The sequence below is a fragment of the Cyrtonyx montezumae genome, unplaced genomic scaffold (assembly GCF_038088225.1).
Source record: "Cyrtonyx montezumae isolate F1298 unplaced genomic scaffold, pur_monq_1.0 scaffold_7, whole genome shotgun sequence".
NCBI classification, from domain to species: Eukaryota; Metazoa; Chordata; class Aves; order Galliformes; family Odontophoridae; genus Cyrtonyx; species Cyrtonyx montezumae.
In genome coordinates, this window is record NW_027072078.1 from 28,512,903 (window position 1) to 28,528,453 (window position 15,551).

At 38.0% G+C, this 15,551-nt stretch overlaps 1 protein-coding gene across 1 annotated transcript in view; it reads right to left on the reverse strand.

Moving 5' to 3' along the window:
• DPP10 (dipeptidyl peptidase like 10) overlaps positions 1-15,551 on the reverse strand; it is a 197,629-nt gene that overhangs the window by 38,507 nt on the left and 143,571 nt on the right. The window contains exon 8 of the mRNA XM_065750344.1: positions 2,518-2,638. Within this exon, the coding sequence (XP_065606416.1) occupies positions 2,518-2,638 (121 nt within the window). The remainder of the gene's footprint in view (positions 1-2,517; positions 2,639-15,551) is intronic.

The following is a 15,551-nucleotide window of genomic DNA, read 5'->3' on the forward strand; positions in this document are numbered from 1 at the left end:
CCTACAAAAACTACTTAAATTGTCAAAGGATGCTCTCCAAGACACAAATCAGATTTTGAAAGGTTTGAAGTGGCTGAATGAGTTGAAGCCCCCAAGGATGGTGCAATGAAGCTGGGACCTATCCCCTAAGCTGTATATTCTGTGTCATGCTTCTGCTCTCAGACTGCAAAACTAAAGCCTTTTACACAGATGACCAGCAGAGAATGAATGGGGAATATCAGATAGTATAAATTACAACTGTGCTTGCTTTAATTATTTTGCATTAATACAGAAATCATTTAATAATCGTGTTTGCATACAAATTCACAGTTATTTCTATATGTGTCTGTATAAAGGATAGGTGCACAGAGAGAAGCAGAAGCATAACCCCACGCAAAATCGTTGCCATTACTGAGCTAGCTTCTATTCTTTCCAAGTTTACCCATTTTCTTCCTCTATTCACCATGAAATGTTGGCAGCTTAAAGGAAAAGTCATTTGTTTTACTAACAGCTTCACTTATCTTTAAAACAAATGAAGTTTCAGAAAAACTACATCAAGCCACTTCAGATACCGCCTGCGATACAGTGGTAAACTGAAAAAAAGTATTGACATATTGGCACGTGTCAAGTAAAAGATTAATTTTGCTTCTCATTAGTTCTCAAGTGTAGATCTTGCTAACGCAGAAGTCCAAAATACATAAAATTCAAACTTCATACACTAAAATATGCCTTAAACTTTTATCTGCATAATTCTCAGCCAGAATCTACTCCATACCTTCCAGACAGTCCCAATAAAAGGCTTGGCAAATACCAGAACCTATCAGTTGCATCAGGCAACCTTCTGTGATCTCTTCCAGCCTGACTCATTTTTCAATATCCTTATAATTGTTGGCAGACTTGACAGATTTATTTTTTTAAGGATCTCATGCTGCATTTTATTGTGTGGACTAGAGCTGTATGATGATCCTTCAGTATATGCCATTCACAACAGCTCCACGCTGCACCCAAAGGAGAACAGAAAACACAGGCAGCCCTCTCCACTGCTGGTGATCCCAGATGTGTATGGAATGGGCTCAAAGTTCCCCTGGTGCATTCATGGATATGAAAAAATCTATCAACTCATGAAAACATTGCAAAATATTCACTAGAAGTGGGTAACTATCAAATACACTCTAAGGGATGCAAACTTCTATTTCAAAGCTTACTTGGACAAGCATTTTCAAAACTGTCTATGTGAGCTATCATCTCATAACTACAGAGATGCCAAGAGGCATAGACAAGATCATTTCTGAAGGCTTCACTAAAATGTCTTGCTATCCTGTGCTGTTCTTAAAAAACACTCTGCTCTGCAGAACTCTACTTACAGTAAGATACTTAAGGCAACTGAGTATTAACACACTCTATTATTCTACAAAAATCAATGAGTCCCAGAAAACACAGAAACAATAGAAACACTAACTGAAGTGTGTATTAATTTAAATCTCTTATATCTAAGCTAGAAAATCTGCTTCAAATCTTATAGTTACTATTATGTTACAAGCATTTTGACTTCAGAGAGAAACACCTTTGGCTACTGTACAGAAGGTATCTTCAGAAGTTGGAAAATAACACAGACTGAGCTGTCCTCTGCTGCATTTTGGCACTGTTTGTCAGAAAAAAGCACACTTTCAGAAGATCACAGAATATCCTGAGCTGAAAGGGACCCAAAAGGATCATTGAGTCCAGCGCCTGAAGTCAATCCTGAGTTGCTTTAAACAAAAGCAGCAGTTGCTGCTGAGGTAGCAGTAATGACAATATTAAAAACTTGCTGAAACACTTAAATTGGATTCAAGAATCTTCCTGAAGTCAAGTGCAATATTACTGCCTCTGCTTTCTGAGGCTGGAGTCCCTTGCAGGTCATGCTAATGCCCAGAACACCAAATACTGAAGAACTCACAGCTGAAAAAAAATCTTCTGATATGTATTCAGCAGAAAAGAAGGAAAATATAGCCAAGTCTGCTTCTATGCTACGATCCTTCTGTGTTTCGATTTAGGATATTTTAATTGTAAATGGACTGGCATAGTTGTTCACACAAGCATCAAAATATATCCTTTCTCTCCTTAACTGTGTGCAAACCCAGAACATCTCGAAAGGTACAAATGGAGTTATTCTAAATAAAGAAAACATACAAGGTGTTTAGCTTTTTTTTAATAGTTCTATTTGAAATGCCAGCCCCACTGAAGTAGGTAGTGAAAACCCATTGCTTTTAGCATATCACTACTAAATGTATTCTTAACATACCATCTAATATTCATAGTTCAGCTGATGCAGTTTGGTTGGAAATAAATTCCTCTTTCTCATGAAGTACTGTTATATGCAAAACACCATTCAATAAGAAAGTATGAATAGATACAAAAGTAATCTCACAAGAAATTGAGAAGTCAAAGAAGCAAAAGCAACCTGAGACAGCATTTTCTGAAATAAATAGATTTTTGCTGTTGGTTACGTACAAGAACCTCTCATCTGTTTTAATAAACATAAATATCTGTCTGGCTTACCTTCGTATAACCAGTCTGCAATTCCATTAAAAATAATTCCTTCTTTTCCTGAAGATGTCAGGCGCAATGAGCTGCTCTTTACATCAGGCTGGTAGTAGATGTTATTTTCAAAAATATAAATCTGGATGGAGTAAAAGGGATGGAAAGCAAAAAGAATATTTTGGTAGATATAAATGAATGATCAGCAAGCAGGACAGAATTTTCTCAAGCTCAAAGCAGTCTACAGAATAATTCATCATGAGTTTCCTCTGACACTGGCAATATTTCCTTTTTTTATCAAATTAGACAGAGAAAGAACCCTTAATACTTATGCTAGGCTAAATTCTTACTTTGAAATAGTTTTTATGGTTGGAATATTTTTATTCACTTTAAGAAACATTAGTGCATTCCTCAGAATGGTAGAGGAGGCCAGTTCTATAATAGTTGAACAGATACAAAAACTCCACTTATTCCACTTTATCTAATAAACTGTCTTTCTAGCCAGGGAATTAGACACAGTTGTGCAAGTACATACAGCACAGCACATACATCATAAATGCAAGCTGTACCTTTATTTCAGTGTGGAAACTTACTGAGAGAGCAAAAGTAAATCACACAATGCTGTATCACCACCTTTCTGCCATCCACTGGGAAATCTTCAAGCATGTCACTGCAACACACTTTATGAGCTACCACAAATTTCTTCACTGGAGACATTTTCCCCAGGTGTGGTTAATTATCTGATTTGGTTTTTTTTGTTGTTTTTTTCCTTCTTGCTTTCCTGTGAAATTCAAGTCACATATGTCTTTGCACAGCTGCACAATGGAATCAATCTAATACCAATATTACGCTAAGAAAATGCAACTAGTAGCACAAGAGAAGTAATACACAGAATGAAATTTGTGTAACAGGATTTAATCATTCTATGCTGATATATGGAGTCTCAGGGACAGCTAATATGAAGTAAATATATTTCCAACAAAGAGCATTCTAAAAGCCTAGTCATTTATTATTCTCTCATACTTGACTTATGGGAAAATACTAACCAGAGAGCTAAGTATTATTATTGCTGTTACTGCTGTTCTCTCCTCCTCTAAATTACTATCTGAAATAGGTTTTCCTATGAGACCCCGAACTAATGGCATTTCTTGATATCTAACAGTAGCCACTTCATGATTTCCCCTGCATGAAGCAATAAAGCCTAGATTTTTCATACCATGAGCACTGCAATGATTTTCACCCTTCCTGTTAAACAAGGGTGACTTGGGACAGCTACTTTGATCAGAATCAAACTCCACAGGAAGATCAAAACAGAAATAAAAACATTTGATCCAGTTCGAATAATCCAAAATATACTGACCAATAATTATAATTAGTTTAATAAACAATATTTTATATAGTTGACAATTTATGGAAGCTGACACGATCCAGCATTAATGCCAAGAGAAAATAAGGATTTGAGAACACTGGCAACAGCAGGCTTTTGAATTAATACTGACAAATACTTCTTGTCAATGTATATTCAATACATATTTCCACATAAGAAGTTGTTTGTTTTTTTTTCCTAAAATAAAAGGAACAAGTAGAAGTAATAACAAGGCAGTTAATTACTTAACTAAGCAAAATAAAATAATTTATTCCAGCACATGCTATCAAAGTGATCTACAAATACCATTATCAAACTAAATTACAGATAGTATGAGTAATGCAAAGCACTATATCGATCACTGCTTAGTGAGGAGCAATTTCTTACAGCTGACCATCTCTTCCCATTTTAGCAACTGCTTTCAGAAGATTGCAAAAACACTTACTTGATCAAATGATACTATTTTAAGTTCCTTTAACTTACTAGAATTAACTAATTAATTTTTCAGGATGATAAGCATTACTTTTCCCTCTCTCCCTCCCATTTTCAGGCCATTTGTATTTGTAATGGTGAATATGCATGTAGTGTTTTGTCTCTGCAGTGAAAAATTGTCATTTAAAGCCACCCTTGTTAGTCGAAGTACAGGATTAAGACCTACTTGTGCTATGACTGAACCATGAAAACATCTTTAATCCTGTTATTGCTAGTTAGCAGGCATTGCTAATTTCATTTGACACATTTCATAGAAGTAAATATCTCAGATAGAATACTCATTGTTATGCCACCAGTTGTCAGCTTCCTTGGCTTTAGTCCTCGACTTATTTCATAAAGCGATCATCTCCATCCTCAACCAATTCACAGCCAACCTACGAACATCTTCACAATCCTCTCAGTCTACTCTGTCATCTGATGCTTCCCATCTCTCCTCATCACCTGTGTTGTACGTTCTTTCAACTTTGAGAGCTACTCTAAAACATTATTTTTTCTTAAATATATGGATTGCAGCATTTTAAACTCCTTTAGGAACTTCAAAGCCACTAAGTGGATCTCTCCCTAGAAATCCTCAAACTCACGCCTTACTTGCATTTTACATTAAAAATGATGAATTTATGTTCTCTTGCAAAACATTTTATGAAATACAACCATCCATTTTTCTCCACATAACTAACCAGCATGTAAATCTATACTGATGATTTAGGGCTACTTCTGCAGTGCCTGTACTGTTCTGAAACATCAATATTTCCATGCTTTAGATGTGAAAACATCTCAGAAACACTCACCATTATGGTTGATCTTTTAATCTCATCTACAATGTGAATACTTTTTATATTTCAGGAGGTGCCATTTGCCACATCAAGTCAACAAACTGCTATTTGTACCAGCAGAAATGGCTACATGCACGCTGTCTGCAACAGAGCTGCCTAACCCTGAAGTCAGGCATGCATTCCCCTCCATTCCTGATTGTGTCAAAGCGCTCACTGCTAATTATTTTTCTCCTTCACCTCTTGGGAATAAGGACTTGGAGTTAAACTGTCAATTTGCACTAGTACAACAAATCAGGCTGCAAAGCTGCAGTGGCAGCATCATGGTGAAGGCAACAGTAGTTGCTTGAGAGATTCTTTGCTCTAGTGTCTGCAAAATTGTCTCTCTATCGTCTCCCCATTTATATTTCTGCCAAAGCAACGCAGCCAATGTCTAAGTAATGCTCATAGTGAATTATTTTTGTATGGTAACTCCTAATGTATTTATATGGTATGTCACATAGTACTCTAAAATCACTGGAATTATAATGAATCACCATTTGAAACTGGTTTTGTTCACAAGACACGAGTGGATTTTGCTTGCTTTGAACACCCAACACTATATTAGAGACCAGAAGCAGGGGAAGTCTTAAGTCTTTCAACATCCCTGTCAGACTCCGTCCTTCCCCTTAAAACATCAAAGGTTCCTTTTTTTTTCCCTTTTTTTTTAATATATATTTCATTAGAATATAAAGGTTTCCATTCAGAACTCAAAAACTAGGTTGAAATACTGTTTTAGGAGGCAGCAATGGCTGCAGATTTGTTGCAGTATGGCAATACACAGAAGCTGAATTTCTAAGCTCTTTTCCCCAAGTTTGGTCTTTAAAATTTCGTGAAAGACTGAGTAGGTAGCTGGACTTACTGGACTTAGCAGACTACTTTCCCTACAAGAGAAGCTTGAACTATCAAATACTGGCAGGCACTTCGCAGATCACAACACTGGCGCATCACTTACTGATCAAAACAAAATAACTATTCTTCGACCAGAATCTTGCCAATAAACATGCTTAAAATCCTGACTTATAAAAGCAATAAAAGTAAAAACTAAACATGAACCCAAACATTTCCAGAGTGAGACTTTCACATACTTAATCACTTTGTACATAGTGTTCTGGGCCATGACCCAAACTAAAGATTTCCCTTGTTAGTTTAAATCCACTCAGATTCTGGAGCAAGTAAAACTAGAAGGCTTTTTCTTAGTTTCTTAGTTCTTACTTTTTCTTAAGTACCACCTTCGACCAAGAGAGTTGTGAGGCCTTGGCACAGTTCTTGATGCCCATCCCTGGAGCTGCCTGAGTCCAGGTTGGATGGGGCCCTGGGCAGTGTGATCTGGTGCCTGATTTACTGGTTGGCAACTCTGCCCACAGCAGGAGGCTTGGAAACAGATGGTCTTGGAGGTCCCTTCCAACCCAAACCATTCTTTGATGCTGTACACTTGAATTTAATTGCTACATCGTAAGTGTTAAAATGTCCATAGCAACTACTGAATCTTCCAACATTATCAAAAGGAGGAGTTGCTAACTGTGTTATCAGCCAGGTACTCTCAGGAATACATCAGCGGCTTTGTGCCCAAAATGCTTTCACAGCTTCTAGGTGTGATGATAAGAAAATAAATTGAAAAGGCACAAAGTGGAACCAGGCTATGCTATCTTAGAAAGTATTACTATACTTTTTTTTTTCCTAAGCCTCCTCTCTTTACCAACTACTTTCCAAGAATTTCTAAATTATTCCAAATTATTTACATATACATAATTTTTATATTTTTATATAAATTATTTTTATTTGCTAATAATGCTCTCAAAGGGTGTAAGCATCCAAGTGGATGATCTCTAAAATTATGTGACTGTGTTTTCTTAAGACACGTGGCAGAGCTAAATACATCGAGCTCAAAAACTAATGACAAACAAAATCATAGCACTCCTTTAATTATTTCAATAACTACTTTCCAATTTCTGTAGGAATAGTTTGGATTAGTGAGAAATTAATTCTTGATAATGACCAAATATATTTCAACTGACTGTGAAGAATTAGAAACTCTGCTTGCCCTGATATTCTAATTACTGCACCAATACTTCCCTTTCTTTAACATCTGTCAGCCTCTAAACTGCTCTTTCATAAACCAACTTCTAAACTGATTTCTTCAAAAACAGTTATTTGTTGCTTGCAATGTTTCACAATTGCATGTATTTACGTAAATGACAGAAGCCAACTTCATTTTTTCCCTTTAGGTTCTCCACTGAAACACAGGCATAACCACACTCTTATGAGATAACTTATTAGCAACAGGACAAGATTTTTACTCACCATACAGGTATCAGAAGCAGCAGAGCTGTGCAGAGGTACAATTGCTTACTCTGAGCAAGAGCAGCAATGGAACAAGGCTTTGAGTTCTGCAAGGTGGAGCAGCTCCTCTACCAACAACTGCCAGCAACTGGCAGTTGAGAGAGAGTCACTTCTTGGTAATATATATATTTTAAAATGTATATAAATATAGGTATAATGCATTGTTACTGCTGTTCCTAATATGAATAGGACCCTTTTTGGGTCTAGAAGCAACTCATCCACGACACACTGAAGGTATGTACCCCAACTCTACCACATCCATAAACTTCTTGGCCTGTGTCATACCTTTCAGTGTCTGAAAATCATGATAAAGCACAGCTGTGCTATAGGAAACCAGCTTGCACATCCTTGATTTAATGCTTCCACATTACTTGATAGGAACTGATAGTAGAAGTCACTAATAACTAACCAATGAAACATAAGAAAATTAGTCAGCTCAGCCTTTACATTTGTCCTAATACTTATCATAAGTAGAACTTGGAAACCTATCTCATAATGGTTAATATATTAGGCACTTCTTTTCCTAACTTAATGAGTGCTTCTTTCTAATAAATCCCACCAGAGTTTCAATATGGCAGATTTGTTTGACTTCCTGATTGATTCTAACAGTACAACTACATTCTGCCATGTACTATGAAAGAAATATGTAATGCATGCTGCACATATCAATAGGCTTTGCACCCATGATTTCCCCTTGCCTAAGTTTTAACAGCTCCTGAAATTAACTTTTTGAAATTAAAAGATAGTAGTCGTGTCTTGAAGGAAAGTAATGGTGGAGTGTGACTAATGGCATGACCAACCACTTTTTCATTATATGTATTCTCTGGGATACGTATCTTGTTCAAGGAAGGTGCCGGTCAAACTCTAAAGCTACAGCTGCAAAGAACGTATCTGTTTAATACATCTTTGGTATAAAAAAAGCTATACAAGCACTAGTCTATACCTGTTTAGTTTACAGTCCTAACTATGAACTGAGGAAATTCTGCCTGTGATTAATAAATATATAAATATTTGCTTCAATCTAGAAAGATTCAGTGCTCTCTTATTCAAGAGAACATGACAGTCTTTTTTGCCTTTCAAAGAGGGAATATGATCTATGACAAGACCAGAATTTCTAGTTAGGTCCAGAAGAACATGTTCAGGCATTGAGGAGAAGCTGCTGGCTACAGAACTCAGAAAAGTTGATAATACCTCTAAAGACATTGACTTAAAGCATGGACAGGTGGCACAACTGAGGCTGTATTTGCTTTGTTACACTGGCAAAAATCACAGATCACAGTCTTTGGACTACCACAAATGTCTTCAGAGCCCAACATACTGCATAACAGACCACTCAATTGCAGTATTTGCTCTTTGCAGAGGAGCTTTCATAACAAATACACTACTAAGCATTCATCTAGGAAGTATGGCTAATCAGATTACCAAAATCACAGCAGACAGCAACATCACAGCATGTGTTACATCAAACTTCTCATTTCATAAGCACAAGGCAAAGTTCCATTCCTCCTTCTTGTAAGACTGCCAGCTCATTAGTTGGCTAATTAATTCTTCAAAAGCTTCAAGATGCTTTTCCATCTTGGTTTGCCTCTCAATATTGGTTCTGTCTTCTTACAATAAATTAACCATGGCCAAATCCAAATATCCTTAGAACAGTCAGTAAATTTCTGGATGAAATGTGTTTTTTTACTAGTAACTGTTCGTACAAATATTATCAGCTATTCACAAGACAAAAAAAGTCCAATAATTACTTTCTTAGTTGATCAGCAAATTTCATACTTAAGTCTTGCTCTTTAGAGACAAACCATGACTTCTCCAATTCCAGGCATAGCACTACATTGTCACAGCACTGATTATTTCACATCTTGGACTCATTTTGCTCTCCAGGATAGAGCTAAAGGAGTACAACATGCAAGCAAAGACTAAATGGCTTTGATACAGCCAATGTAACCTGCAGTTAACTAGTACTTATAACTTGCAAATATGCGCGCTCATACATGAATGTTATGAGGAGAAATTAACTGAAGTAAGTACATCAATCAAGATTTCAGAACTTTCTGACAATGTTTATACTGTATGACCACACACACACACAGCACCCACGTCCATTGTTTCCTGGACAACATTCCATCCCATATGCATGGTACAGAAGAAACAAATCATCTTAAATGAACAAATAAATAAGTGGTACCTTATCAGATATTTAAAAATGAATTTTAGGTTATTAAAAAAAAATTAAAATGTTATTACCCACTGTTATTTTGGCCACAATTATTGGAAATGAAGATACCTTTGTGCTTACATCAATTTGTAAATAATATTTGAATTAACATGGGACACAATTACAGGAAGAAATTAAAATCATCCCCCTGCATCCACACAGACACCATTTGGTTGCAGTTTTTCAACACTTGCTGTCAAGGTGGTAAGTTTTATTTTTATTTAAAATTTTTCTTACCACTTTCCAGTTCACATATCAAAAAAATTATTCAAATAGCTCAAATTCAGAAACTTACAGTAAGTTTTCACCAACTTAAAAACTAAACACAAAAAAACCCCACTGCAAAGCAGCAACAGTATCTCTCATTGAACTACCATTGCAAATAAACAACTGGCTTGGCAGCTCTTCTACCACTGTTCAGTATCCTCAAAAGCCCTGACAGATGCAATCGCTTCTAATCGCTCCTGCTTTGCAAAGTTCCCCGGGGAACTACAGGCCTGTCCCGGGGAACTACAGGCCTGTCAGCCTGACCTCGGTATCAGGGAAAGTTATGGAACAGATGATATTGAGGGAGATCACACGACACGTGCATGGCAATAAAGGGATCAGACCCAGCCAGCACGGGTTCACCAGGGGCAGGTCGTGCTTGTCCAACCTCATCTCCTTCTATGACTGGGTGACCAGACAGGTAGATGAGGGAAAGGCTGTTGATGTAGTCTACCTGGACTTCAGCAAGGCCTTTGACACGGTCTCCCACAGTATTCTCCTAAGGAAACTGGCAGCCCGTGGTGTGGACAGGTTCACTCTTCTCTGGGTGGAGAACTGGCTGGAGGGCCGTGCCCAGAGGGTAGTGGTTAATGGAGTTAAGTCCAGCTGGCGTCCTGTAACGAGTGGTGTCCCCCAAGGGTCAGTTTTGGGGCCCATCTTGTTTAATATCTTTATTGATGACCTAGATGAGGGAATTGAGTGTACCCTCAGTAAGTTTGCAGATGACACAAAGCTGGGAGGATGTGTCAAACTGCCTGAGGGTAGGGAGGCCCTTCAGAGGGATTTGGATAGGCTGAACAGCTGGGCTGAGCTAAATGGGATGAGGTTCAATAAGACCAAGTGCCGGGTCCTGCACTTTGGCCACAATAACCCCATGCAATGCTATAGGCTTGGGGCAGAATGGCTTGAAGAATGTAGAGAGGAAAAGGACCTGGGGGTGTTGGTTGATGCTCGGCTCAACATGAGCCGGCAGTGTGCACAGGTGGCTAAGAAGGCCAACAGCATCCTGGCCTGTATTAGAAATAGTGTAGCCAGCAGGAGCAGGGAGGTGATCATCCCCCTGTACTCAGCTCTGGTGCGGCCGCACCTCGAGTACTGTGTTCAGTTTTGGGCCCCTCACTACAAGAAGGACATTGAGGCCCTGGAGCGTGTTCAGAGAAGGGCAACAAAACTGGTGAGGGGCCTGGAGCACAAGTCTTATGAGGAGCGGCTGAGGGAGCTGGGATTGTTTAGTCTGGAGAAGAGGAGGCTCAGAGGAGACCTTATAGCACTCTACCACTTCCTGAAGGGGGGTTGTGGTGAGGAGGGGGTAGGCCTCTTCTCCCTGATAAGTAATGACAGGACGAGAGGGAATGGCCACAAGTTGCGCCAGGGAAGATTTAGATTAGACCTCAGGAAGCATTTCTTTTCTGAAAGAGTGGTCAGGCACTGGAATGGCCTGCCTAGGGAGGTGGTTGAGGCACCATCCCTAGCGCTGTTCAAGAAGCGTTTAGATGAGGTGCTTAAGGACTTAATTTAGTAGTTGGGTAGAGATAGTGATAGGAGGATGGTTGGACTAGATGATCTTATAGGTCCCTTCCAACCTTATGAACTTATGAACTTATGAACTAATAGAGCTACAGATTGTGTTACTCTTAGTCATGGTGGAATATCTGTTCTCTTCTTCAGATCCAAACAAATGCTTTCTTGCCATTTATGATTTAACTTACTACACCCCTGGGACTTACAGACTGAAATTAGGATTGCCAGACCATTATTACAGCCACTGTTACAGAAAGTAAATACCCCTTTCTGCCCTTTTCCCTTGACTGAATCTCATTAAGTTGAAGCAGCTTTCCACTGAAGAACAAGGTGTACTTGAGATGACATATTCTGCATGTTGATGCAACACAAATGTAACTCCTGTCTTCCTTTTTCCTCTCACAGGGGAAAAAAAACTTATTTTGGTAAGAAAACAATTTCTGAAGTTATTCAGGAGAACTGGACATACTGAAACAAAATGGAACAGGTATTTCTTATACCCAGTTAGAAGACCCATGATGGCAATCCAAACATCCTAGTCCATAATTAAGCTCCTTTATGGTCAAAAGCCACAGGGCATGTGCTGCGCTGAGCACAGAGACCCTTCAAGTTCTTCATTTTGTTGCAGAAAAGAAATGCCTCTTAAATTTTCTGTGATGAAGTGGCGTTATGAAGTCATATAGCTAATTTCTTCTTATCGTTTGAGGCATGGATACTTCTAATCACCAACATAAGAAGTTTGATGCTAACACAAGGAAGAACTTCTTCACTGTGAGAGAAATGGAGCACTAGAACAGGCTGACCAGAGCTGGATGCTTTCCTGTGCAATCTACTGTAGGGAACCTCCTTTAGCAGGGGGTTGGACCAGATGGTATCCAGAGGCCCCTTCCAAGCCCTACAATTTTGTGATAACTGCTGAATTAAGTGCTGGCACAGAAGCCACTCAAATGACTCACAATACAGTATACTGCAGGCATGGTACAGATATATCACCACCTTGCTTGTGATGATGGCGCATGGGTATATACATTAGAAGAAGATAGGTGTTGGATTTCCCATTCCATATATGTGAAACTGAGAGCCAGTGCATACCAAAATCACCTGGAAGAAGAATCTGAATTCCAGGAATGCTTTACACATATTGGAAAAGTAGCAAGGTAAATAGGTTGGTGTCTGCCACTCTTGTTCACGGAAATGAGCTGAACAAGAAACTCCATGAAAATGAAGTGGGACACTCTCACACTGAGAAACAAGCAAAAGAAAAGATAAGAAACTATTCCCCCCACAAAAAAATGTAGTAAATTTGATTGCTGTAAGTGATTATTCTGCTAACATCTTTCTTACAGATGATACAGGTATCTCCAGAACCAAAGAGAATTATTATGCTTCGGATAATATAAGACACAGGAAAGCAGCTTACATTACTTTCAAAAGTGTGAATTTTAGATGGTTAGAGTATTCACTAGTGACTTTGCCCACTGTGATCACACTTTTTGTTGTATCGTTTCACCTCAAGAATTTTCTATTCAGGTAACATATGCTGCAGGAGGACTATTTCAGGGAAGGTTTTATGGAATTGTATTGCAAAGTAGTATTGTGGTATCTGTTTTCCTGATGTTGCATCTGTAGTCTATTTGGAATGTGACCTCCCATGAAAATCAATTGCAAGCTTTAATGTTAGATACATTTTGCAGTACAAGTGCTTTGAACATCGCTGGTAGTGTGGATTGACTATGATCCTCCCAGCATTTCTTTATTTTGCAGGACCACCTACACTGGCATAAATTTTTTGCAGCAGTTCAGCTCCAACTCGCTACAGTTCTTACCCCACAGTTCCATGTGCACCATTACCATCAGCACTAAATTACACAGACAAAAGGTACAGCAGGTAAAATCTGTTTAAGAGCAGTGGAGAAGTGTAGTGTTAGGCAAAAATCTAGCCTCTTGTGACTTGTTTCAACATCATCAGACACACTCCAAATGAGGCAGGAAGCAAATAACAGTTAATAGCAAAATGATTATATTCACAAGCAATAATAACTATATTCATTCTTAAAAATACCAATTTTCTAAAGATTATGATTGATCAAGGCAGGAATTTTCACAGGGGGAGCTTTCAGTCCCTTTGATTATGTTGCAATTAAAGAACAAAGCAAGCAGCTGTTGATCACTATGAAACATTTGGACCTCAAAACATGTACAACCCAATGTCATATGCCATAGTTGTTTTTTTTTTCTTTTTGTCAGTTGCAATACGTCAACTTTATTCTGGCAGTAACCAAGATGCCATACATGGCATGAAGAACAGAATACTGAGCCACAGCTTCTCTGCTGCTGAGATTAATGCCGCTGCATCGCAGTAACGTGTTAGCACTACCATTTCTGAGCAACTGCAAACAATCTACAAGGCTGTTATATCTAATTACAATTTAGAACGTTTATAAATCAACTATAAACAATAGCAAGCACGCACTCATAATGTAGCTACAAGATTAGTTATCACTAACAAGGAATACACCAGGGCTGACCTCACAGGATGTCAGCAATTCCACAATAAATCTGATGCTTACATCCTTGCTTTCCAATGAAACTGAGGAAGAACTGCCCTTTCTTTTTTTTTTCTTTTTTTTTTTTTTGACATGTTAACTAAGGTGCCTTTCTAGAACATGACATTCACCGAATTCCATCCAGTTCTGTGGTATAAGAGTTTGGTGGGTTTTTTACTGAAGTTCAGTTGGTTTCGATAGCAAGTATAAATTGACAAAATGAATATTATATGATCCATGGTTATATGTTTGCCTGCAACGCTTTTGAGTGGATTCAGAGTTTGTGAAAATATAGTCCATAATAAATCCTGCTACCTCATTCCCCAGTTCTGATTTAGCAGAAGAGTACAATCCTATTTTGACTGTATAGTTTTCCTGGATGGCTCTTTCTAAAGAATTTTAGACTTAGTTTCTGCATTACCAAAAGTGATGCAATTTTCACACAAGAAGCACAGCAATCCTATTTTATGAGCCACTGGACATGCAGTTAGTATTAGCTAATAGAATTAAGTGTGAATATTCAGATATGCTTTCTTACACCAATATAAGTTGAACAACAGGACATTCTAGATGAGAGAGAAGTACTTCTGCCTTCTTCACTCCCTGCAGACTGCTATGAAGACCAATCCCAGTGATCACTCCTACCAAACATTTGCATCTATGCCTTTGAGTGATTGTTTGTAAATGTATATGAACAAATAAGCTTTTGAGTGACTGTATGTAAATATATATAAACAAATAACTATATGAAAAAATAATTAGCTTTCTAGCACGATGATATGACAGATTTCCAACACATTTGCTTACTAAACAGTTACAGATATGAAAATGGATACAGAAGTGCACTTGTATGGTTTAGAAACTGACTTGCACATTAGTTACATTATAGAGTTGTGACAACATAAGAATAATCAGGGAGAGAGGAGAGGAGACATCTTTTATTGTAAGAATCAGGGAAAGGGGAGGATAAACATCTTTTATCTCCCTTCTCAAATTATTCACTATAAAAAATGTTGGGCCTTTTACTGTTCCACATGAAAAACAGCAGTAGTAAGAATAATGTCCCTATAAAACATGATTTTCTCATTATTTCTTCATGCCCTTCAAACAGAGCCAAGCAGCTATTTTCACAAAGGGCTAGCAATACCTAACCTTTACTACTTGGAATTTTAAAGCTACCTTTAATACCAGGACACATTCATTGCATTTCACTAAGCAATTAAGTGATGAAGCAACTCCTGTGTTCAGCAACGCCTTGTTTCCACTTCAAAATGTTCATGCTCTCTACAGCTCTCAAAACCTTTATGGAATACATCCAATCTTTGATTAACAGGTATTTTTCTCTGTCTGCCCAAATTGCATTCTCCATTTCCTTTTTTCTGAGATGCAGAAAAATTATTTCATACTGAGTATCACTTTTGAAACCAGAGAGCATGCATTTAGCACTAATCTTCTCCAATTCTATTTTTAAGTGAAGGGGCACATTGAAATTA